A 26,913-nucleotide genomic window follows, 5' to 3' on the forward strand; every position below is an offset into this window, starting at 1 on the left:
GTTTCTGTTGCAGTAAAATATATACATAGATTGGCCAGTTTAAGTGTCCAGTTCAGTGGTATGAATTACATGTTATATAACCATCGCCACTATCTATTTCCAGAATTTTTATCACCCTGAACAGACTCTGTCAGCATTAAGCAATAACTTAACTTGCACCCAGTAACCTCTGCTCTATTTTCCGTCTCTGTGAATGTGCCTGTTCTAGATCTTTCATGTAAGTGGAAGCGTATGAGACTCGTCCTCTGGCGACTGGCTTTTTCACTTAGCGTGATGCCTTCAGGACCATCCGTGTTGTAGCATGCGTTCCATTGTCTGAACATGCCACCTTCTGTATGTCCAGTCACCTGTTGATGGACATTCAGGTTGTTTCCCTAATGTTGGCTAAATGTGAATAGTGCTGCTATGAATATTGGCATGTGTGTATCTGTTTGACTGTGTGTATACCTAGAGATATGCCTGTTCTGTGTGTGTAATGGGATTGCTGAGTCAGTGCAGTAACGTAACATGACCTGGAAAAGGAGAGGAATGGGAGTGAGTGCTCAGTGGGTAGAGCTTCTGTTTGGAGTGAGGGAGAGCCTGGGAGTGGATAGTGGTGAGGACCGCACAGTATCGTGAGTGTAGCTAACGTCACTGGATTGCACACTTCAAATGGTTGAAATGCTTAAGTTTTATGTTGTGTTTTGAAGAATATCATTAAAAAAAATTGGTAAGAGTTTCAAACTCATTGATAAGGATACAGAGAGCTAAGTTGATTATAGCTTACTGAGTTTTAAAACAAAAGTTCCTGCCAAAACTGGTTTGGCTCAGTGGTAGAGTCTCAGTCTGCAGACTGAAAGGTCCCGGGTTCGATTCCGGTCAAGGGCATGTACCTTGGTTGCAGACACATCCCCAGTAGGAGGTGTGCAAGGGGCAGCTGGATGATGTTTCTCTCTCATCGACGTTTCTAGCTCTCTATTTCTCTCCCTCCTCTCTGTAAAAAAATCAATAAAATATATATATATTTTTTAAAGAACTATGTTAAAACAAAAGTTCCTATGCATTTATTGGGCACTTTCTTTCTTTCTTTTTTTTTTTTTTTAAATATATTTTATTGATTTTCTAGGGAGAGAAAGAGAGAGAAATATCAATGAGAGAGAATCATCGATCAGCTGCCTCTTGCACATCCCCTACTGGGGATATGCCCACAACCAAGGTACATGCCCTTGACTGGAATTGAACCCGGAACCTTTCAGTCCCCAGGCCGATGCTCTATCCACTGAGCCAAACCGGTTTTGGCTTTTGGGCACTTTCTGTATACCAACCACTGTGATACCTGTTTTCTATGGAATAGCATATTTAATCTTCTCCACAGCTCTATTATTTGTGGCCTTACACTGGTGTGTGCACATTTAAAGAAGCAGTGTTCACAGAATGGCTCCGGCAGGGAAAGCCTGTCACCAGTCAGCCTGCCCAGAGATTCCGGGTGGGCCATGGGTGGCGTTTGTGGGCTGACTTGGTGCTAGGCTCCTTAGATGGCGAGTCTGGTGCCAGGGTCTGTAGGTGGGCAGGCTTGGGGCTTTGGTCCACAGTGCCAAGCCTGGTGCCTAGGTCTGTTGGAGCAGGCCCAGTACCTGATCCTACGTTGGGACTTGGTCTGTGTGGGAGAGCCTGGATCCTGGGTGCTTAGTGGCCAACCAGGCTTTGGGGACCACTGGGGTGGGCCTGATGGACTGGTCCATGAGGGTCAGCCTGGGGCTGGAGTGAGCTTGGAGCATGGGGCCATGATTGCTGGCCTGGATGCTGCAGGGCTTGGCCTGACCCTGAGTAAGGCGAGGAACCAGACTGTCAGAGCTCTCCTGGAGGCTGGGGCATGGGGGTCATCTGTCTACATTTCTTAAATCCCAGAATCACTATGGAGGTTTTGAGTGTTTGAGATGGTCAGATCTAGGAGGGACCTGAGATTTCATCTAGGCAGTCCCTTTATCTTAAAGATTAGGAAACTATACTATTTATATATATAAAAGCCTAAGTGTCCTTCTGACCATCTGAGTAGTAGCTGTGACACGCACTGACCACCAGGGGGCAGACGTTCAACACAGGAGCTGCCACGATGCACACTGGTGACTCAAAAATAAACGGCACCACAGACCTGCTGCCGACAAACCAACATTCGGCTTCCCCCAAGTGGGACACAGGCCCCACCACCACCCCAGAGTGATACCCCACCAAATTGCAGCCAATGCTGCTGAGACCCCATGGTGAAAATGTGGCCTCCAGCCCAGCCTGGAAACAGTCACATAGCAACGCCCAGCTTCCTCTCCCTAGCAATTAGCATCCTTGGAGTTTCTTCAGCCCCGGAACCCGACTTGATTTATAGCCAGATGCAAACATTTCACACTTTAACCAAATGTTTATTAAGCTTTCCAATGCCTCGTCTCATTTGATCCTCACAGAAGTCCTGGAGTAGGTAGATAGGAGACTCGGTAGAATCCTATTTTCTTTTAATTAGCAAGGCATGAATAACAATATTAAAATATTTCTTCTAATTAATTTCCTTTTAGTGTGTGCAAATCTGTGCACCAGGACAGTAGTAGAGAATAAAAAGTCTACTCCAAAGTCACTTAGAAAATAGTGACAGAACTGAAGTCTCTCACTCCAATTCCAGTGCTGTTTGATTTGCCCTGCTCTGTACCAGCAAGGAATGTTATCTCAAGAGAAAGGGTGATTTTATTTAAGTCAACTCTGACGCTCATGATCGTCTAGCCCTGATAGGTCATTCTTCTGTGGCCTGAGTCTTGCAAGTTTCCCTGACTGTTAACCCATCTGGAATGACCCATCTGAGCTTAGCTCATTTGCCATCCCCTCCCTACACTTAATGGTTAAAGTCTTACATTCTTCCTAATTGCCCGCATTAGCCTCTGTTGCTCTTGCAATCCTCAAATTTCTGTTTGTTATTCCTCTTAAATTACTTTTGTTGCTACATAATTTTATGTTTTTATTGATTTCAGAGAGGGAGAGAGAGATAGAAACATCAGTGATGAGAGAGAATCACTGATCTGCTGCCTCCTGCACACTCCCTTCTGGGGATGGAGCCCGCAACCCAGGCATGTGCACTGACCAGGAATTGAACCATGACCTCCTAGTTTATACCACTGAGCCACTCTGGCCGAGCACTACATAATTTCATTTACTAATACATTGCTTGTTTATAAATTGCACTTGTGTGCAACATTAATTATTAAAATAACTTAGAGACAAAATAGATTTAGCAGGAACCATGACCATTATGAATCTACTAGTGTTCAGAGCACAGATTTGTGCACATTGAAAGTAATTAGAAGAAATATTTTAAAATCACTATTTGTCCTTTCTCTATAATAGAAGTCTCAACCAAATTCACAATTGACAATAACAGATCGAAACACACACATGCAATTGGCGCCATTGAGAGCTTTATATGTATTGTGCATGCACGAGTCAACTTAGCCTTTTATAGATATAGAACAAAGTTGCATAATTAGACCTGCTTTCTGATTTAGCTAACCTTTTTCCAGCCCCGTGTAGAATCCCAATTTCTCTATCAGGTAATTAATTGTCAGCAACACAGCAGTAAATATCAACACGAAGCAGATTATTGTTGTAGGTCACACAGGGAAAACAAAAGGTAAAATATTTAACTGCAGCAGTGTTTGACTATATTCTGTGCAGTGAGAAAACCTGAAGGCATTTTCAAGGTCCACCATTTCTTACTTCTTTTCAGTCAGGTCAAGTTTCTAAGCTTTCTAAATCTCCATTTTCTGGCTAATAAAAAAAAAAAAAAAAAAAAAAAAAAGGATTCCACCAAGTCTCCTATCTACCTATTCCAGGACTTCTGTGAGGATCAAACAAGATGAGGCATGGGAAAACACTTCACAGACATTTGGTTGCAGTGTAAAATGTTTGCACCTGGCTATAAAGTAAGTCCTGTTCCTGGCCTGAAGAAACTCCAATGACGTAAGTCGCTAGGGAGAGGAAGCCAAGCGTTACTAACATGATGTCATTATTTGGTGTCCTCAGTGACTGTTTCTGGGCTGATCTGGGCTATGGGCCGAATTTTGTGTCATGGGGTCTTGGCAGCATTTGGTGGGGTGTCTCTACAGAGTGGTGGTGGGGCCTGTGTCCCACTTGAGGGAAGCCGAGTGTTGGTTTATCAGCACCAGGTCTGCGGTGATGATTCTTTTTAAATGGCCAGTGCGCATCCTAGCAGCTCCTGTGTTAGCATCTGCCCCTGGTGGTCAGTGCACATCATAGCTACCAGTCGGACAGTCAGATGGACACTTAGGCTTTTATAGAGAGAGACTAGAGGACGGGTGCACGAAATTTGTGCACGAGAAGGGGTGTTCCTCAGCCCAGCCTGCACCCTATCCAATCTGAGACCCCTTGGGGGATGTCCGACTGCCCTGTGGGATCAGACCTAAACCGACAGTTAGACATCCCTCTCACAATCCGGGACTGCTGGCTCCTAACCACTCACCTGCCTGCCAGTCTGATCACCCCCTAACTGCTCCCCTGATGGCCTGATGGCCCCCAATTCCCCTCCCCTACCAGCCCATTCACCCCCAATTGTTCTCCCCTGCTGACCCGATCACCCCCAACTGCCATCTCCTGCTGGCCTGATGGCCCCCAACCAACTGCCCTCCCCTACTGGCCTGATCTCGCCCCCAACTGCCCTCCCCTGTCAACCTGGTCCCCCCAACTGTCCTCTCCTGCTGGCCCGATCGCACCCAACTGCTCCCTTGCCAACTATTTTGTGGTGGCCACCTTGTGATGGTGGCCATCTTGTTGTGGCCATCTTGTGATGACATCGTGCGAGGGTGTTACATGAGGGCTTGATGCCACCTAGGCTTTTATTATATAGGATACTGTCTAAATAACTTAGATCATTCATTTCCATTATTCAGAACCCCCCCCCTTTTTTTTTTTACCTTCTTTAGATAAGATACTCATAAATTCTGTTCTTTTTTTTAAATTTCTTTATTGATTAAGGTATTACATATGTGTCTTTATTCCCCCATTACCCCTCCCCATTCATGCCCTTACCCCACTGTTGTCTGTGTCCATTGGTTAGGCTTTATGCATGCATATAAGTTATTTGGTTGATCTCTCCCCCTTACCCCCACCCTCCCTTACCTTCCCTGAGGTTTGATGTTCTGATCAATTTTTCTGTCTCTGGATCTGTTTTTGTTCATCAGTTTATGTTGTTCACTGTTCCTTTTTGTAAAACTTGGAAAATCCTATCTTTCATTAGTAATAGTCTTTAACGCCATTTTACTGAATATGACTATTATAAAATTTCAACATATTTTCAAAGAAGGAACATGAAGTAGTATTGATAACTATGGGAAGAACTGAAGAAAAGTACAGAATATAGCAGGCTAGCCTTATTGCAGTCTATGTGAGATTAGATATTTTAGATGTAGTTGTATGGCAAGGGAAGAGGGAAATAAAACAGTAGTTCTCTTAATATCTTTGTAGTTTTCTGTGGAAAGCTTCTTGTAACAACCATTATGGTTTAAAAAATTAGCAAGCAGAAGAATCACTCATATTTTCATGAATACTGTCCCTGCAAAATGGCAGGCCATCACTGCACCTGACTTCCAGAAGCCAAGTGACATAACATTTATAAAAGAGAAGTTACAACAATATAAGAAATCAGCCGAAACTAATTTAGCTCAGTGGATATAGCGTCAGCCTGTGGATTGAAAGGTCCCAGGTTTGATTCTGGTCAAGGGCATGTACCTTGGTTGCGAGCACATCCCCAGTGGGGGGTGTGCAAGAGGCAGCTGATCAATGATTCTTTCTCATCGATGTTTCTAACTCTCTAGCCCTCTCTCTTCCTCTCTGTAAAAAATCAATAAAATATATTAAAATCACTTCAGCCCTAACTGGTTTGGTTCAGTGGATAGAGTGTTGGCCTGCGGAATGAAGGGTCCCAGGTTCGATTCCAGTCAAGGGCATGTACCTTGGTTGCGGGCACATCCCCAGTAGGGGGTGTGCAGGAGGCAGCTGATTGATATTTCTCTCTCATCAATGTTTCTAACTCTCTATTTCTCTCCCTTTCTCTCTGTAAAAAATCAATTAAAATTAAAAAATCATACAGATAATTTTGTTTTTGCAAAAGCACATTACTTGGACTTTTAGTGCCGAGCCACAAGGGGGCTAACGTGGTACATCACTAATCCTGTGCTGCAGGAGTTGTGACCCGATAAAGATGAGGCCGGACACCAGTTACTGTAATGCAGCCCGTGTCATACAGGGCCAGAGACAGGACTCAGAGGAAATGAGTTTACTTCAGGCTCCTGTTATAGGACAATGCATCGATTTTGTTAGGGGAGAAGATGAGTAGGCGTCGATGAGAGGAAAATGTTCCAACTGATGGAAGCTGTAAGTGCTCTAAGTGCTGTATTAGGGAGATGAAGAATTGATCGGTCTGGTCACAACCGGTGGTTTATTTAGAAGGCAGTGGAAACCCTAGCCTATTTGAGTCAGTGGATAGAGCCTCGGCATGTGGACTGAAGGGTCCCAGGTTTGATTCCGGTCAAGGGCATGGACCTTGGTTGCAGGCTCAATCTGGCCCTGGTCAGGGCACGTGTGGGAGGCAACCAACCATTATATCTCTCTCACATCCATGTTTCCCTCTTTCTCTTTCTCTCTCTCTCTCTTCCTCTCACTCTAAAAATAAGTGGAAAAATAACTTCCGGTGAAGATGAACAACAACAAAAACCAGAAGGCAGTAGAAGACAGGGTTCTGGACATAATATCTTTGTATTCTCAGTCGTGGTGAACGCACTAAATTGCTGGGAAATATCCTGTCTGAGACAGACCAGCTGAAGGACTGGACAGTCAGAGAGTCTCTCAATTTGAATATGAAAATTATAACCGATACTGGGAATTTAGTGAAAGTTGACATTATAACGTATAATGATTAAATTTTTAAAATTTTGAGCATCATTTAGGAGCTGTGGGCCAAGCATTTAATTTATTGGTGACGTTTTTATTTTTAGAAGTTTGTATTAGTTAACTTCTTTTTACCAGGAAAAATGTTTCTGTGGCCATTAGCTCTGGCATCCAAATTGCTACTGCTCTTCTGGGATCCAGAAGTAGTTTCAAAGTTATCAGGCCAGAGTTTGAAGAGGAAAGCTTAACCCTTTAGCCAGCAATTTCATATGATGAACACATGTGTCTTCCTGTTCAGTTCTGTTTTATTTGGGCCAGCTAGGACTTCACATTACACATAGTTATTCCATTTTTTTCTCTGGGAGAATCAAGTTTTTGGTCAGGTTTCAACCTGCTAAACCTCCATACTTCTATTTAAATCTATTTTTTGTTGATGCTTTTTATTATAATTCTGCAAAAATGGTTTCTGTGTATGCTGATAGAAGCAGTCAAATGTCAGCATCGTCTTAATCAGGCCAGTCGCTGTGTTTTCTGAGGGTTTTCACATATTTAGTTTTATTTGAAAATTGTATTGTTAGCAGGCATCATTGCTTTAAGGTGTCCCACCATAAGCTATTTTGTATTTTACTTTTTTAAAAAAATATATTTTTTTTATTGATTTTTTTACAGAGAGGAAGGGAGATAGATAGAGAGCTAGAAACGTCTATGAGAGAGAAACATCGACCAGCTGCCTCTTGCACACCCCCTACTGGGGATGTGCCCCCAACCAATGTACATGCCCTTGACCGGAATCAAACCTGGGACCTTTCAGTCCGCAGACTGACTCTACCACTGAGCCAAACCGGTTTCGGCTGTATTTTACTTTTAAAAAGTTGCCGAGCTGAAACCAGTTTGGCTCCGTGGATAGAGCGTCGGCCTGCGGACTGAAAAGTCCTAGGTTCGAATCCGGTCAGGGGCATGTGCATTGGTTGCGGGCACATCCCCAGTAGGGGGTGTGCAGGAGGCAGCTGGTCGATGTTTCTCTCTCATCAATGTTTCTAACTCTCTATCCCCTTCCCTTCCTCTCTGTGAAAAATCAATAAAATATATATTTTTTAAAAAGTTAAAAATCACTTACCCTAACATTGGTACTTCATTTACTTCCTCAAGGACTTTCCTCGGGAGATGCCGCACCTGTAACGCAAGAAGACGTGCTGAGTGCATCCACGCGTGCTGATGGCGGGGAAGAGTCCGCCAAAGGACATGCTGACGACCAGCCAGAAGCCCCGACCCCAGCTTTGCAGTCTCTGTTCTCGCTGATCCGAGGTGAAGTGGAGCAGTTGGACTCGAGAGCACTTCCCCTCTGCCTTCATCAGGTACTGTGTTAAACCCTTCATTCTTCTAAAATTCTGGGGCCATTGTTAGTAACGACCTGAATCCAGTCCCGTCAATGATTCTGTCCTTGGGGAGCCCATGAGAAGGGGCCTGGGCACGTGGATGGTGGGAAATTTGAATATTACTGAATAGTGGCCATTCAGTGGACATAGATACTAAATCAATAGTTCCGATAACCGCTAGCTTCTTTTATTTAGGGAAGAAGCTGTTTGCAAGTTAGAGTCCATGTAGCGAGCACTTAGTGAGCACCAGGTAGGTGCCGAAAACAGCGCCAGAGACCAGGAAAGCAAGATTACCTGCCAGGTGTAGCCTTCAGAGAGCCCCTGTGGAAGGGGAGATGCAGCTGTGTGGGTAAATTCAGTGTTGGAAGAGACAGTTGTTTAAGCCTAGAATGCGTGGTTAATGTTGTCCCGTAGGTATGAGGGACTTGCAGGATGTGTATGCCAAGCATGTCAGACTCAAAGCTAACACAGGCCAAATAAAGGAGGCCTGTGGTCCGAGGGCCTCGAGTTTGACATGCTTGATGTAGGCACTTCCTGGGAGAACAAAGTAAGGTGGTGCAGGAAGAGAGGTCACAGTGGGGTTTATCACTGGAGGTTAACATGGAAAGAGATGGGAAGTGAAAGTGGGTAGCTGGCAGCGTTGAGGCTTTAGAGACTGGGGGTGTTTCATGATGGGAGTGCCAGGATCAGATTTGAATTTTAGAAATAGAACTCTCTGATGACTGGGAGGGTAAGCTAGGTGATGGGGAGTCTGGAGGTCGGGAGGCCTTAGGACAGTGATGAGGGAGCTTTCTTTCTTACACAAGAGCTAATTCAGAAAAAAAAAAATGAATTTATGAGCTATGTTTTCTTTTCCCTTACAATGAAAATAACTGGTATAGGGGAATGGAAAAAGCTTGGCCTTTTTCTTCATTTACTTCTGTTGCATTTTAACTTTTGCAATAAGTAGTAAGTAATTTTTAATTTTTTAAAAGTAAAATAGAAAATAGCTTTTGTCCCAAGGCAGGAAAATGTTTCCTATATAATAAAGAGCAAATATGCTAATGATTGTGATGACCTCACGCCGTAACAACCCATCAGCAGGAGGCTGCATGGGCAGCAGGCATGGGTAGGTGGGGACTTGATGCTGCATCCCCACCCTGCGCTGGCCAGGGTGTGTCCTGTGTCCCCCCACCAGTGGGGCTTGATGGGGGTGGGGCCAGCCGGGTCTGGGTCTTGCCCAGTGGGAGTGGGACTGGCCGGGTACCCAATTTATTCCCTTTCAATGTGCATGAATTCCACGCACCGGGCCACTAGCATTCTTATAAATTTATAGTGCCTGCTTTGTGGACTTGAATGCCTTTGAGAAAATGGGTGCTGTTTTTTAACCTCTAAAACCTTCTAACTTGCCTGTCTGGTGTGGCTCAGCGGCTGAAAGTCAACCAGGATTCAAGGTCACGGGTTTGATTCCCTGTCAGGGCACAAGGTTGGATTGTGGGCACAGACTCCAGGAGAGGGGGGGGAGGGGCGCATATGGGATGGGAGGCAGCTGATCATGATGTTCCTCTCTCATTGATGTTCTATCTATCACTCTCCTTTCCTCTCTAAAAATCCATAAAATCATGTTTGAAACCTCCTAGTTGAGCAGCGCCGACACCAAGGCAGCTGCTCATGCTTCGGCCTTCATGTATTTGTCCAGTAGAGACTTTACAAAGGGTAGTCACACTTCCTGTCACTCATCCTCCCAACAGCCATAGCGGTATTAGCATCACCCATTCACAAATGGGAAAGCAGGCTCCTTTACAAAGCAAGTTTCTTCTCATTCTGGGGCTGGAACGGGTTTATTCCATTCATTGTATCTGTTTTTGTAATAACTTGGGTGAAATTTGAATCTGGGCTATTTCTTAGGTTACATTGTTTAATCACATCTAATTTCTTGAGGTTGACAATATAATTGTAGGTTAGGGAGGAGAGTGTCCTACTTCTTTGGACACACACTTGCAAGTATTTAGAAGGGGTGCATTTAGGAATGGCTTTGAATAATGCCAGCAGCTTACTCGAGATTTTTCCGTTGGAAAAAAATACTACGTAAAAGAGAAAGCACATTTGGCAAGATGTCAACAATCAGGGAATCTAGGTGAAAGGTACATGGCTGTTAATTTTCCTATGCTTTCAACTCTTCTGTAGAGTTTCAATAAAAAAGAGGGGACAGGACATTTGGAGCAGGTGGAAATAGCAAATGCAGTCAGATCCTTTCAAGGAGTTTATGTCGCTGGGTGCTGTTACACTGAAGGAGAGGAAAGTGCGTTCATCAATGGGCAGGCGATCCTACAGCTGAAGCAGGCCCTGTAGACAATCACGTTGTCGGCAGGAAGACAGTAACGATCGTGATCACACCTGAAGATGATTTAATTTTTAGTATCGCAAAGGAAAATGGTGGCCATAGCCGGTTTGGCTCAGTGGCTAGAGCGTCGGCCTGCGGACTGAAAGGTCCCAGGTTCGATTCCAGTCAAGGGCATGTACCTTGGTTGCGGGCACATCCCCAGTAGGGGGTGTGCAGGAGGCAGCTAATCGATGATTCTCTCTCATCGATGTTTGTAACTCTCTCTTCTTCTCCTTTCCTCTCTGTAAAAATCAATAAAATACATTTAAAAAAAGAAAGAAAGAAGATGGTGCCCTTGCTCCCCTGGAACTCACCGGGGAGCTGAGCCTGTGGGTCACGCTTCTTCAGTGGCTCAGCCTCCTCTCCTGGCAAAGAGCCGGGCGCATCCGGTGTGCTTTGGAAGGATGGGCTTTGGCTCCACCTCTGACAGGCTCAGTGCTCTAGCTTCTTTTTGGAAGTGGTAGAGCAAGTGAGATAATGCAGTAACAGCACTTAACATAGTGCTTGGAGCACAGTAAAGCCAAATAAACATGAGGCATCGCTCTGTTCTCCCTGTCACACGCTCAGTGACAGGTGTTAGGAATGAAGGCTGGGTCGGCAAAGCCAGGCTGAAGGTGCAGCCGCTGAGCCACGGGGCAGCGGAAGCAGCTGAGGCCCACAGCCCCGAGGGACAGACAGTCCTCCTTCCTCCCAGGGAGACACACAGTCCTTCTCCCTCCCAAGGAGACACAGATCCAGGCGAGACGGGTGATGTCATTCGTTTCCGTCTCCCAGCGCCTCGCCCTGAGCCTTTGGCCTGGACTTGCCAGTGGTTGACATTTCACCAAATTTTTGCCCTCCCCCCCACATATTTTCCATGGAAGCACTTTTCCCCACATCCAAACCCGGGAGGCAAGTCCTGCAGATCTACTTCAGCAGTGTCCACAGTCTGAGTTCTTCTTGCCTCCTTCATTGCTGCCATCTCAGCACAAGACACTGTGGAATCTCACCTGGATTCTTGCAGCACACACCTCACTGTGGAGACCTCTCTGCTCGCACCCTGACTTCCATTTAGTTGTTCCCTCTGTACAGCAGTCACTGTGGTCCAGGTGACATGTAAGCCAGGCCACGTTACCCCTCTGCTCTGAGCCCCCCAGTCCTCGCTTCTTCTTTAGAGGAGAAGCCAGAATTCTTTTTTTTTTTTTTTTTTTAATATATTTTATCCATTTTTTACAGAGGAAGGAGAGGGATAGAAAGTTAGAAACATTGATGATAAGAGAGAAACATCGACCAGCTGCCTCCTGCACACCCCCCATTGGGGATGTACCCACAACCAAGGTACATGCCCTTGACCGGAATTGAACCTGGGACCTTCCAGTCTGCAGGCTGACACTCTATCCACTGAGCCAAACCGGTTTTGGCAGAAGCCAGAATTCTTACCATGGCCCACAAGACCCTACAGGGTCAGGCTAGTTCCTCTTCAACCTTCATTTCCAAAACTCTCCTCCTCATTCACTCCTTCCCAGGAGAGAGGCAGAGGGAATCGCCAGTGGACAGAGATTCTAAGATAACAGCTATGTCAGTCCTGTGTGGAGCAGATCAGCAGAATCTGAACAGAGACTCTTATACCGAGTTCCTGCTTCAGAATGCCTAATGTGTCTGAATATACTGAGAGAAGATTAGGCTCTTAGTAGAGTATTTGGAGTTATTCACATGAGAAATTCATGGAAAACTATGCCCAGAAAAAAGGAAAAGAAAAGAAAAAAAGTAGCTCCAGAAGCCATAATCGGTTTGGCTCAGTGGTTAGAGCGTTGGCCTGCAGACTGAAGGATCCCAGGTTTGATTCTGGTCAAGGGCATGTACCTTGGTTGTTGGCACATCCCCAGTAGGGGGTGTGCAGGAGGCAGCTGATCGATGTTTCTGATTCTCTATCTCTCTCCCTTTCTCTCGGAAAAAAATTAATAATTTTTTTTAAAGTAGCTCCAGGAAAAAATAAGTGTTTAGAAAAAAATAATAATAATAGTTTGGCCCATAATAAGGTAAGCATTAAATATTTGTCTATCCATTGCTACAATGTAACAATATGGGTTGCTGAATATGTATGAGAAAAAAAGTATATGTGTTTGTTGGATTGAGGTAGAGGAGAATCAAGAGTCAATATTCGCCTTCCACTAAAAATGAAAAATCATGAGTCAGCAAATTAAGCATAATGTTTAGAGACAGAAGTTAAAAAAAATTTTAAAAAAAAAACAGGAAAAAGAAATCTCAGTGCCTGCTCTGGAAAGAAGGAAGGAAGGAAGGAAGGAAGGAAGGAAGGAAGGAAGGAAGGAAGGAAGGAAGGAAGGAAGGAAGGAGTATAGAACAAGGGGGTGGGGCTTTCTTAACACACCTTAGAGAGCTATTGGCTCCTTGTACCATGTACATTTGTGATTTTGGTAAAAATAAGAACTAAAGGGTGACATTTGTAATTTAAGCATGAGGTGAGAAGAGCATCCAGGTTCAGGCAGTGGCAGTGGAAACAGAGAGGGATGACTTTGACATCTTCAGAGAAAGAATCACGAGGGCTTGGTGCAGACAGCAAAGGGCGTGAGGGAGAGGTCAGAGGCAACGCTGGGAGGTGCAGTTTGGAGGAATGGCACGGACCATTACTAGAAGCTGGGGATTAAAGAGGAGAGTTAACTTGGGCTGATTATTATTTTTAAAGTGATATCATGGGGCATATCCCTAAACGCCATTAGAAACACGATGGCAGTTACTTTAGATATTACTGGGAACTCTTAAAGACTCCATTTAAAAATTCTGGTTCTTGCCTAAACCAGTTTAGCTCAGTGGATAGAGAGTCGGCCTGCGGACTGAAAGGTTCGATTCTGGTCAAGGGCATGTACCTTGGTTTCAGGCACGTCCCCAGGTGGGGGTGTGCAAGAGGCAGCTGATCAATGATTCTTTCTCATCGATGTTTCTAACTCTCTATCCCTCTCTCTTCCTCTTTGTAAAAAATCAATAAAAACAAATTGTGGTTCTTGGGTCTGAATAACGTTTCATACATCGACTCTGTCAGCATGACTGCAGGTCAGCCTTCCTGTGGGGCTGACGTCTGAGCCTGGAAGCGGGAGGCAGGACACCAGGGCTGTGGTCTCTGTCCGCTGAGCTTTTACCGAGAGGCATCGGATCGGGCAGGAAGTGCCTCCCCCGGCCCCTTGCAGCCCCTCGGTGACACACCTTCCTGGTCCCTCCATGTTCCTGGCAGGTAGCAGCCTGGAACCAGGACCCCTTAAAACGTTCACCCTCCCTGCTGTTCAGCTTCCCTCTTCCCGTGATTCTACTCTGCCTCTTGCACTCCCGGTTCAGACTCACCTCCAAACACCGCTCTAAGCATTGCTGGTATGTGCTAGGCATTGTGCTAACCACGCATTCGCAGCCCTGCGGCCACTCTGCTCATAGAGCTGTCGATGTTATTGTCATATCTGAGCCGTGAAATGACACGTCCAAGGTCACAGCTGGCAGTGACAGAGCTGGACGGCAGTGCAGTCACGTTATTTACCTCCGATCCCCATGTTCTCCCGGATTCAGACACGGGGACCTCCAAGAAAGAGCACACCTTGTCCTGCGCTGCTTTCACAGGGACACATCCTGCGTGTCCGTTTGCCAAGCCGTCCTTCCACCCGGAAGCACCTCTTGCCTTAGAGGCATTGGTTTTCGTGATTCAGTCTTCGCGGTTGCTTTTGTGGTCTCAGAACTTCCAAAAACCTGAGAGCTATCTGAAGTCTGTGTTTCTCTGGTGACAGGAAATGGGGGTCAGATGGGTCTGGGCTCCATCAATACTTCTTTTTTAAAAAAATATATTTGATTGATTTTTTTTTTTTTTTTTTTTTTTTTTACAGAGAGGAAGGAAGAGGGATAGAGAGATAGAAACATCAATCACCTGCCTCCTGCACATCTCCTACTGGGGGTGTGCCCACAGCCAAGGTACATGCCCTTGACCGGAATCAAACCTGGGACCCTTGAGTCTGCAGGCTGACGTTCTATCCACTGAACCACACCGGTCAAGGCCCATCAATACTTCTTAAACGAGAGCGTTTATTCATAACTACACCTGTGATGCACAAGCACACAAAGGCCAGGAGGTCGCTTTGAAGAGCGGACAGCAGTCCTTGCTGATGGCAGCCATGTCTCCTGTCACGGATGGTGGGAAACCTGTGCCATGCCGTAGGTCTCTCACCAGGAGCTTGTGGGTGCGATGTGGTAACTGATCTCCTTTGGGTGTATCACAGGGATGAGCGGGACCTGCTAACACGCCAGCTCCAGGAGCTGTATGCAGTGATATCCGTCATGTTGGCAGCTTGAAGTTGGCCATGATGGTAGGATTGACATCACAGAAATGAGCAAACACTGCCCATCAGCCTCTCCCAACACTGTGCAGCCCATTAGTCCATGTTTGGGTGCAGTCTCTGGAACCCTCATTTTCTAGGGGAAAATGGTGGAATATTGACAATTTGATTTGGTTCAGTCTAGCACTGCGATCGCACACTGTTAGAACAGTAAGCTGATCAAAGACAGGCAGGATCCAGCAAACCCATCGTTCCTGTGGAAAGTCCTAAGAGTAGAAAATGAGTATGGAATCGCCGAAACCAGTTTGGCTCAGTGGTAGAGCGTCGGTCTGTGGACTGAAAAGTCCCAGGTTCAATTCCGGTCAAGGGCATGTACATTGGTTGCGGGCACATCCCCGATAGGGGGTGTGCAAGAGGCAGCTGGTTGATGTTTCTCTCTCTCATCGACGTTTCTAGCTCTCTGTCCCCCTCCCTTCCTCTCTGTAAAAATTCAATAAAATATATTTTAAAAAAGAAAGAAAAGTATGAAATCACACTTGAGGTGGAACTGAATCGTCACCGAAAGGGGACTCTCTGGCTCCTGGGAAAGTGCTCTGTGAATAGAATGCATTTTCAGTCCGGTAAATATTTCCCTTTGAAAGCACGGTGTTTCCACTGTGGGGTCTGGAGAAGCCTCTCCGTCTCCCTGCCGGCTTACAGTCTGACAAACTGGCCGCCGCTGTTTACACTGGTGGCTCCTGGAGGTGGTTTTAGAAGCGTCAGGTGCTTATAGGAAGCATCCCAAAGACGACAGCAGTTGAGGCAGGTGTTTCTCACCAGACACTGTTTGATGGTTTGGCTTATAAATAAAGGTCTAAATAAAAGACGGAAGTTTTTAGAACCAAAGACTGTTTAAACCTAAAGGCGCCTTAGGATCAGTGTGGTAACAGACAGGCCTCCCCGGGGACCAGCGCCTGACGCTCCGGACGCTCCATCCAGTGCCCTTTACACTGCGCAGCCCTGCGAGCAGCGCCCAGGCCTCATTGCTCAACTCTGAGCACGTGGCCGCCTGCTCTGGAGTCCGAACAGACAACAGGGAGTTCCCCTGCAGTGGTTTGTGAAACAGAAATGGGAGGAATGGGGTTGGGAGGCCTTGTGATGTGACACGTGTCGACTTTTCAATTGACAGTAAACAAATTCATTCTTTGACTCACGTCCTACCTTTTTAAGCCTCTGTAGCATTTTCCTCATTCTTCAGAGTTCTTCCTTCTAAACTCTGATGAATTGCTTTGACTGGAAACAGGATGGGAAGAATGAGTTTGTATAAAGACCAAAGACTGTCCTGCTTGCTTTGCTTGATTTAAAGGACTTCATAAATATATCCTGTGCCTGCAGTCAGATTTCTTCTGAACGGGTCAGTGTACTGAAGTTGTTTTCTTCATTTGATATTCCTAAAGGCTTTCACACTTCCAAGGTCTTGATTTCTTCCAAATTCGTCATTTCACCTGAATATTAATAATTTAATGTCTTGTTTTTTTTATTTTTAACAGATAGCGGAATCCTATTTCCAGGAGGAGGACTGTATCCTTTTCTTAATTACAGGAAGAAATTCATCACACTCTTAGAAAATTGCACATTTTAAAAACTTGAGATTTACATACAAGAAAATGTATAGCTATGTTATTTTTAATAAGTTTTAGTAGTTGCCTGCACCCATGTAATCACCTCAGAAAGCAAGATGTAGGGACTCTGTCACTCCTGAAAATTCTCTGGGACTAACTCAATAAAGGAGCCCTAATTTTTGTTTTTAAGTATTTTTTTTTATTGATTTCAGAGAGGAAGGGGGAGGGAGAAAGATAGAAACATCAATGATGAGAGATAATCCTTGGTAAGCTGCCTCCTACATGCGCCACACTGGGGTCTGAGCCTGCAACCTGGGCATGTGCCCTGATTGGGAATGGAACTGCGACCTCCTGGTTCATAGGCCGATGCTCAATCACACCAGCCAGGCAGCTCTAATTTTACCAGAATCTAAATATTTGTGTGTTTGGGAGTTGGGGGGAGAGGAGGAAGGAGGGGAAGCACATTGCTGAAAAATATAATTTAAAAATTCATTGGATTTTCTTACTTTGAATTAAGCTGAGATACAAGTCAACTAAATCTATATATATAAAAGCCCAGCAACTGGAACGGCAGAAACGAAGAGAACAACCGATGGCTATGACACATACTGTGGCAGCCAACCAGCCTGATCCAGTCCCCAATGGTCCCCCGACACCCCGATCAGGGGCGGGGCCAGCCGGATCCCACCCACGCACAAATTTGTGCACCCGGCCTCTAGTATTGATATAACAGAGCCTACAAGCATATTGCACTTAGTAGATCTCACAACTGTCACACATATACCTGCAAAGGAAAGATTTCATTTTTCACTCATAATAAACAATAATTGCTGTCAAGTGAGATTGTATGTTAAATTTTATATGGAGAAGATTCTTCCCTCAGTCTTCCAATTTCCCTTTTTTAAAAACTACTCTTCTTTTTGAGGGATGGCCCAATATGTACTCTCTGGAAAGACTGTATCAGAAACCCCTGTTTTCCCCATTTGTGCGATGTTTTCCTCCCAGCCTTGCTGACTCCCCCCACACCTCTGAGGGATAGGCAGTTGCCCCCAAACTCTATCAAGCAAGCTGGTGAAACTTTCAGACAGTGACAGTTTATCTCCGAATCTGTAGAAAATCCAACTGGAGTGGAAATGAAGCTAGAACGCAACACTTTTTTTTTTTCTTTAACTAAAGAAGTGTATTGTCTAGGGCAGGGCGGACCAGCATCAACATCTAAGTTTCTTAGAAATACAAATTCAGCCGAAACCGGTTTGGCTCAGTGGATAGAGCGTCAGCCTGCAGACTGAAAGGTCCCGGGTTCGATTCCGGTCAAGGGCATGTACCAGTAGGGGGTGTGCAAGAGGCAGCCGATAGATGATTCTCTCTCATCAATGTTTCTAACTCTCTCTTCCTCTCTATTAAAAAAAAAAGATAGAAAGAAATGCACATTCATGGGCCTTCGAATCAGAACTTCTGGTGATCAGACCCATGAATCAAATTTTTGTATTTCAGCAAATTTTTGACATTATGGTCAGTTAAGTAAAAACATCCATGGACATGGGCAGAGGAAAACTGAGTTCCATGTCCCAGCTTCTCCCTGGCCCAGTGTGTGACCCCTGGCATATTTTTAAGGCTACAAATAAGCAAACCTCTGCGTGATCTTGAGAAGGACAGAAAGCTAGACAGAGCGTGTCCCCGTCCTTCCTCCTGGCTCGGCATCTAGGACATGGCCCAGAGGAGGCAGACGACCTCAGACGATGCCAACTATGTGATGCAGATGGAGGTGGCAGACGTTTATGAGAAAAGCTGCAGAGTTTCACCTAATTATGAAAATTACTGTGGCAGGTTAGTTACATTTTCACCAAAGAGTCACGTGTTGGGCTCTGTGACCCTTAGGCATGTAACCCTTAGATTTTGTGAAAGAGCAGCTTTCAGTGAGAAGTAAGGGAAGGATTAAGGTGAGTGAGATCAGAAGCAGGTTGACAGGAGAGAGGGTAGCAGGTGTTTAACAGAAAGCAATTGAAGGAGAGGAAAGAGGGAAACACAGATGCCAGGATTCCGTGGGAGTCCCTTTTCCAATTAAAACACACTCAATTGACTGCTAGAGGGAGATTAGCAAACAGGCATTCCTGAGTGTTGAATTTTTCTTTTCGTTTCTACTCTTTGCTGATAGAACGGACCCCAAGGAGCTATTGCATAATATGCCGCATTAAAATGTACCTACTTCAAAACAAAAAAAACAATTTACGTTTAAACTAAAAAATATTTAGAGTCCTCTTTTTTTTTTTTTTTTTTTTTTTTGGTAAGCTTCAAGTTTCGTACTTTATATAGGACATTATTCTTCAACCATGTGGCTAACTGTAAATAGCCTGGATTTCTATTTTCCTCAAGTTTTCTGTTCAGATGAGAAAGCAATGAAGTTCATTCAACTTGAGCGCCTGTATCATGAGCAATTGCTTGCAAACCTTTCTGCGATTCAAGAACAATGGGGTGAGTACAGACTAACAGAATGTGGAATTATCAGCAGTTTGACAAGCTGCTATCTAGAAAGTTAACACATTTGACCCGGTTTTGTACATGGGAAAGAAATGTTTCTACGTTCACGTTACTATTGCAAAGAAAGTTGCATTTTCACCACAAGCAATGCCATTGTGAGAAAATCTCTCTTTGTATTTTGTTCTTCATATCAACACTGAGCAAGAGAACTCCTGCAACTACTTGCATTTCTTCTGATCCCTTTGTATGCCCTCCTGGCTAATTTAGTCTCTGAGATAATATTTACTTACATTGTAAAGTAATCACTTAGCTGTTTCTAACTATATTGACTTATGGGTTATTTGAGAAGATAGTTTTACATGCTAAACTTTATAAGTGTGCCAGTTAACTATCTTCCCTCCTAAACGTGACTTGTAATAGTCAGTGACTAACAAATATTTTAAATTTAGAAACAAAATGGAAAACTGTGCAGCCACGTGCAGTCACGTCTCCAAGGAATTCAGAGAGGGGATTTAACGGTGAAGATTTTGAACGGCTAACCAAATTTTGCGCAACACATCAAGAGTAAGTATTTGGTTAGAGTGAGCTCGGATTAGAATAGTGAAGAACCATTGTAGCATTGAATATCTGAAATACAACATCCATTTCTTTCTTTGTGTTGTTAATGTTTTCAACTGGAGAAATTAAACTGGATAAAATAAAAAGATTAGGTTTCTTTCTCAGCTTTTATCTGTTTCTTATGCCAAGCTCGGTGAAAGGTCAGTTTTACAGAGGTTCACAGTACTTTTTAATTAGAAATTTTTATTTTTTTATTGTTGGAAGTATTACATGTGTTCCCCTTTTTTTAAATTAGAAAATTTTTAAATATAACTTCTACTTTTTATCTCTGATTGGTTAAAAGATTAGGCAATTCAGATGGGAAAATTGTGTATTCGGACTGTTGGCCAATATTTGTAAATAATAGTAAAAAACATTTTTTAAAGAGTAGGCTAATAGTGGAAGCAAATGCAGTATTTAACCAACATAATGCAGAAAGGAAATTACATTTACCTGATAATACTTTTTAATTGCTTGATTTTTGTCAAAGAATTGGATCTTTAAAGCTAACTTACAGTAATAATAAAGAACATAAATATGCTTTTAATTCGTATTTCAAGACTTAGAATTCGGAAGCTGAGGGGACGGTGCTGAATGAGTCTGGATTCAGAAGTGATAACTTATTCAGCTCTGGTGGTGACCGTTTTCTTATGTTGGTCACTGTGAACCCTTGAAACCAAGTATTTTGGGATTTTGCACTATAACCTAATGTCTTAGCCTGTTAAATATGTGACCTTTCAACTTCACAGAGTTTTAAATCAATGAATTTTTAAAGGCACATAAGAGATTTGCTTCCAAATATTCAGTACACTTTCCCTGCCCTTCGCGTGGAACTAGGTATTTTTTTCTGCCTCTCGGCATTTGTAGCTTATTTGGAAAGTTTCGGGAGTAATTAGCCTCGGAGGAGATGAGCACTGTCGCTGCCTCTGCGCTGAGAGCCAGGCTGTGTCCGCAGTGGGAATGTTCGGAGCTAATGTCAGAGCCCCGCGGAGCTGTAACTTTTTACAGCCTGTCAGTGACATTTGTGTGGAAGCATATTGCCGCTGCGATTTGTTTTTAACTCTTTCTTTTCTCTCTGTTTTCCCTACAGCCCTCTTCCATCCGCATACAAGGTAAGGGATTGTTTCTTTGGAAGCATTTACAGGGAAGACTCTATGTCATACGTCTCTAGCATGACCCGCGTAGAAAATGAACCTCCTCGATTGTTTTCCCCTTCCCATGCTGTGCTGTGTTCCCCCTTAGACGGCAGCTGCGGAGCCGGCCCTGGGGAGGCAGCGCGTGGCCACGTCGGTGGAGCCTGGGGGCCCCCCAGGAAGCGAAGTGGTGGCCCCGGCGCCCGGTATGTGTTGAAGGTTGAGGACCCCCCACCTACCACCCTGACTCTGTTCACAGGGACTGCGTCTGAATGGCTGGCACCTCTGAGATGCTATGCTGACCTTTTTTTTTTGCACATACTTTTCCTAGACAAATAGCAAAATGGGATTTTTTTATATTATGAAAGTATTTTTATTTTTTTATTTTTTTATAAATATAAGGAATTTTAAAATATATACATTTTATTGATTTTTTTACAGAGAGGAAGAGAGAGAAATAGAGAGTCAGAAACATTGATGAGAGAGAATCATCGGTCAGGTGCCTCCTGCACACCCCCTACTGGGGATGAGGACCCCCCACCTACCACCCTGACTCTGTTCACAGGGACTGTGTCTGAATGGCTGGCACCTCTGAGATGCTATGCTGACCTTTTTTTTTTGCACATACTTTTCCTAGACAAATAGCAAAATGGGATTTTTTTATATTATGAAAGTATTTTTATTTTTTTATTTTTTTATAAATATAAGGAATTTTAAAATATATACATTTTATTGATTTTTTTACAGAGAGGAAGAGAGAGAAATAGAGAGTCAGAAACATTGATGAGAGAGAATCATCGGTCAGGTGCCTCCTGCACACCCCCTACTGGGGATGAGGACCCCCCACCTACCACCCTGACTCTGTTCACAGGGACTGTGTCTGAATGGCTGGCACCTCTGAGATGCTATGCTGACCTTTTTTTTTTGCACATACTTTTCCTAGACAAATAGCAAAATGGGATTTTTTTATATTATGAAAGTATTTTTATTTTTTTATTTTTTTATAAATATAAGGAATTTTAAAATATATACATTTTATTGATTTTTTTACAGAGAGGAAGAGAGAGAAATAGAGATTCAGAAACATTGATGAGAGAGAATCATCGGTCAGGTGCCTCCTGCACACCCCCTACTGGGGATGTGCCCACAACCAAGGTACATGCCCTTGACTGGAATCAAACCTGGGACCTTTCAGTCCGCAGACCGACGCTCTACCACTGAGCCAAACCAGTTTCAGCTGAAAGTATTTTTTAGTAGTAGAAAATATAAAATCTAAGTTCTTATAAAAACAGTTGTTTCCATGTTTTTCAGCAGTGGCTGTCTGTATCTAACACAGTATGACAGGATTATGCAAAAATGCTCTGAAACAGAGTTGGTTTGGGTGTCTTCAGACATTCTTTTCTGTTTAGAATCCAACAATTATTACCTGGGCTTAGCTAGCCATTTGTTCTGTATATCTAACTACTTAAAAGTTATTGATAATTTATCCATAGCATTGATTCCTCTCCCTTTTATGTTGACTAACATGGTGTACTTTAATTTGCATATATATTTCAAAAGCATTTGGGATATATTTTGTATCACTTTGTGTCCTATGTCAAAAGTTAAAGATTTTTAGAAACTGATTTTTTTTTTTTTACATTAGTAATATATGTCCATTATAAAAACATTAGAAAATAAAGATAAATGCCTTTTAGGGTGTTTGTTTTTCCTGATGCATGATTTTGGTTCTAATTTCTATTTCTGGGATTTATGTTCCTGAGCCCTGATATTAAACTGCAGCATCGGGCATTTGGACTGAGCTGCCTGAGAGAGAAAATGATGATGCTGCCTGCGATTCGCTTCTTATTTTTCTTTTTATAAAGTCCTTTTTCATCCCTAATATATCTCCCTTATTTTTATGAGGCAAATTAGAGATAGTGCCTTAGGCCAATCCTACTACATTCTGTTTTTTCCGTCTCTTCTGTCCCAGTCATTTTCAGACTGGAAACCAGAGTAAAGTGAGCCTCAGTCTCAAAGGGGGAGAAAGTCGCAGCCTGGCCACCTGGCTGGGCGTGGCTGTCCCTGTGGTGCCCGCTGGGAGTGCTCTCAGGCTGAGGAACTGTTTGGCACTTGGGACTGGCTGCTTGGCCCGCTAGCTGGGCACTCACAGCTTGACCTCAGCTGTGAGCTTGTTCCCGACGGGAAAGATCAGTACCATGTGAAAGGCACTTGCTTGATCCTCTGACTCACTGCCAGGCCCCGGGTCCCCTGGCTTCTTGGTAAAGGGCAGCGCGCTCTGCCAAGCTGGTGCCTGGGTTACCAGGGACTCACCAGGGAGCATCCTGTGGGGAGGGTGGCCGCTAGATCCACGGCGAGAAACCTGGCCACGTCTGCTGAAACAGTGTCTCTTAAAGAGAAATGTCCGACCTCCCACTGTTAGTCTCGTTTGGTTACTCTGTAAACAGATACACAGAAATGTAAGAGTATGAGAGAAAGAAATATGAAAACGCTACTTTAAATGAATTGAATACACCATTCTTGTTTTACTTCATATTCCTCGTTTCTAACAATGAAAGACATGTTAGACTTTCCTTTTCCCTTTTCTTTCTCTCTACATTCCTTCTTCCATGAGAGGTAACTTGCTGTTTTTGTGTTTGTCTGGTTAAAGGCTGTTTCTACAGCCAGTTTCTCTCCCCTGGCACGTTGACTAGCGTAGGGTTAAGCGTTTAGAACAGGGCCAGGGCCACAGTAAGAAGGCAGCGTGTTCTCACTTCTCTCTTCCTCCCCCACATGCCGTCACTGCCCCGATACCAGTGCTCTCAGTGCTCTCTGCATCTCACTCATTGCCGATTCTCTAATTAACCTCCCGTTCTTAAAGTCTTCAAGTAATTTGCCTAGTATTTTATACTTTCAAAATACTTCTATGTGTATTATTCATCTGTTCCTCTTAACCAAAATAAGGCCTGCCGAATCATTTGAAGAGACTCGATGAAGTGAAGTGACTTATGCAGACACAGAACTAATTAGAACTCAAAGCCAAAACAGTTTTCTGGCCCTGTGGTCCATCATTTTTATTAATTTCTATTTTTATTGATTTTTGGTAATGTTTTATATGTAGAAATAATGTTACTTACATTTATAAGACATGATAACAAAGTGCAGGCCTATGAACCTAATACCTAAGTTAAGGACTAAATTATTGTCAACCCTGAGGGTTAGGTGAAATCCTGAATTTTAGATTTATCATTCCCTTCCCATTTTTTTTTTTATCAACTTTATGGACATACAATTTCCAAGCAGTAAATGTACCTGTTTTGTATGTACTCATGTGACCACCACCACAGGGAAGATAAGAACATACATGTTTCCCCTCTATAGCCAGTCCCTCCCACCTCCCGTGCAGGCAGCCAGTACTTTCCTGTCAAGATGAGTTTTCCCTATTTTGGGGTGTCATATGAATAGGATTGCTCAGCGTATGTTTGGATAGTCACCCATGTCATTGTATGTGTCATTAGTTCATGCCTTTTCTGTGCTGAGCAGTATTTTTTTTCCTTTTTTGCTGTACCAGTTTGTTTATGCATTCACTTATTGGTAGGCATTTGGATTCTTTCTAGTTTGGGGATATTATGAATGAAACTGCTAGGACATCCCTTTGTGGATGGGTGCTTTTATTTCGCTGGGTAAATAGTTGAGGCTGAAATCGCTGGGTCATAGGGAAGGTACCCGCTTAACTTTAAGAAATGGCCAAGCAGTGTGTCAGTGTACCCCACGAGCATTCTATGAGAATTTCAGCTGCTTCACATCCTTGCTAGCATTTCATGTTGTCAGTCTTTTAAATCTTAGTCATTTTAGCAGATATGAAATTATGTCATTGTGGTTGTAACTTGCTTTCCCCTCATGACTGGGTATATACATTTTTAATTTTTATTTATTTTTAAATATATATTTTATTGATTTTTTTACAGAGAGGAAGGGAGAGAGACAGAAAGTTAAAAACATCGATGAGAGAGATACATCAATCAGCTGCCTCCTGCACACCCCCCACTGGGGATGTGCCCGAAACCTAGGTACATGTCCTTGACGGGAATTGAACCTGGGACCTTTCAGTCCACAGGCCCATGCTCTATCCACTGAGCCAAACCGGTTTCAGCCATTTTTAATTTTTAATTAACTACTGTTGAAGAGATACTAATTTATACTATTTTCAACATTTCAGACTTAGTTTAAGTATGTGTTTTACTCTAAATTATTTACTGTGAAAATTCTTTTTTTCAAGCCTGATACCACTCAATGTTAATTAATGAGATCTTCAGAAAGTATAAGACATAAATATTAATTCATAAATGCTTTAGGTCCCATACCAGGAAATATTTGGGAGGGAGGGGGTCCCTAAAGAGAACATGGGGGAATAGGCTATAAAAGAATAACTTAGCCGAAACCGGTTTGGCTCAGTGGATGGAGCATCGGCCTGCAGACTGAAGGGTCCCAGGTTCAATTCCAGTCAAGGGCCTGTACCTTGGTTTCCGGTACATCCCCAGTGGGGGATGTGCAGGAGGCAGCTGATCGATGTTTCTCTCTCACTGATGTTTCTAGCTCTCTGTCCTTCTCCCTTCCTCTCTGTAAAGGGGTCAATAATATATATATATATATATATATATATATATATATATATTTTTTTTTTTTTTTTTTTTTTTTTAAAGAATAACTTAAAGCCATGTACATTCCTCTAGAGCAGTGGTCGGCAAACTCGTTACTCAACAGAGCCAAATATCCACAGTACAACGATTGAAATTTCCTTTGAGAGCTGAAAACTGCCTTCTGCGCATGGGCCACGAAGTTTCAATTGCACTGTACGCGCACGCCCGCACGTGGTATTTTGTGGAAGAGCCACACTAAAGGGGCCAAAGGCCGCAAGTGGCTCGCAAGCTGCAGTTTGCTGACCACTGCTCTAGAGCATGTGTAGGAACTTAGGTTAAGTCTGACTTCTCATTTTAGAGCTGCCTCTTTAATTCATTGTGTAGGAAGTGTCTGCTGTGCACTCAGCTCTTACTCCATTTTTATCTATCAGAGTGGGCTTGTTGTTGGTGTTTGGTTTTTAGTGAAGTTAGTGCAATGGGGGGTAGCAAACTGAGCTCACTAGATTTGTGGGTTCAGAAGACCCAATTAACAGAAATGCATATCAATGTTAACAGAAGCATTAACAAGGATGAGTTTTATATTATACTTGCAGAAAATATTTTGGGTCAAACATGTAGATCCAATATTTACCCTCCCCCCTTTTCCTGGGACACCATTAAAGCATCAGACAGGGATTCCTAAAAGAGAAATCCGCAGGACAAACTGGCAAGGACACAGCAGCAGATGAGACATCCAGGAAACTGGAAAGTAGAAACCGAGAAAGCTGTGTCTACCGCGAAAATGCCTGTTCCTGTCTGGAAAGGTTGGGATTGGAAGCGCTGAGGGCACCTCTAAAGTCAAAGGTATAAGGCCCAAGAGTCTGGCTCAGCGGATAGAGCGGCGGCCTAGGTTCGATTCTGGCCAAGGGCACATCGATCCCCAGTAGAGGATGTGCAGGAGGCATTCAATCAAGGATTCTCCTCATTATTGATGTTTCTCTCTCTCTCTCTCTCTCTCTCTCTCTCTCTCTCTCTCTCCTTTCTTCTCTGAAATCAATAATAAAAAAAAAAAACATAAAAAATAAAGTCAAGGACGTAGGGTTGGACTGGAAACTGGTGGGAGCACTGGGACCTTAGTGTTTCAGAGGCAGCAGGGTTACCTGGTGGAGAACGTGACAGACGGGCTGGGCCGCAGGGTCAGGCTCAGCTCTAGGAAGGGCTGTTCTGTGGAAAAGGAGAGTGAATGACAGTCTCATAGGCTGAGTGGTGAGACCTGCAGCCTCCGTTCTGCATTTAAGCGTGTGGTAGCCACAGCTCTGGTTTCCTCTCTGGGAAATGAGCTGCTGATCTAGGAGGGAAAACCTCCAGAAACCACGTGAAGGGCCTCCCAGTGCACGGCCCCGCCCACTGTACCACCCTGAGGCCGGCCCCTGGGGAAGGCTTGCCTTGGGCCACGGGGCTGCTTGTTGTCTCCTTTAAGAAAACCTCAGCCGAAACCGGTTTGGCTCAGTGGATAGAGCATCGGCCTGCGGACTGAAAGGTC

The 26,913-nt window shown here is 43.9% G+C and overlaps 1 protein-coding gene across 1 annotated transcript in view; it reads left to right on the forward strand.

Annotated features, from left to right (window-relative positions):
• CNST (consortin, connexin sorting protein) overlaps positions 1-26,913 on the forward strand; it is an 83,428-nt gene that overhangs the window by 39,634 nt on the left and 16,881 nt on the right. Inside the window, exons 3-8 of the mRNA XM_084868880.1 lie at positions 8,068-8,273; positions 16,493-16,523; positions 18,950-19,036; positions 19,492-19,606; positions 20,730-20,751; positions 20,882-20,978. Of these exons, the coding sequence (XP_084725006.1) occupies positions 8,068-8,273; positions 16,493-16,523; positions 18,950-19,036; positions 19,492-19,606; positions 20,730-20,751; positions 20,882-20,978 (558 nt within the window). The remainder of the gene's footprint in view (positions 1-8,067; positions 8,274-16,492; positions 16,524-18,949; positions 19,037-19,491; positions 19,607-20,729; positions 20,752-20,881; positions 20,979-26,913) is intronic.

This window comes from Pipistrellus hanaki (genome assembly GCF_964339955.1).
Source record: "Pipistrellus hanaki genome assembly, chromosome: 20".
NCBI lineage: Eukaryota > Metazoa > Chordata > Mammalia > Chiroptera > Vespertilionidae > Pipistrellus > Pipistrellus hanaki.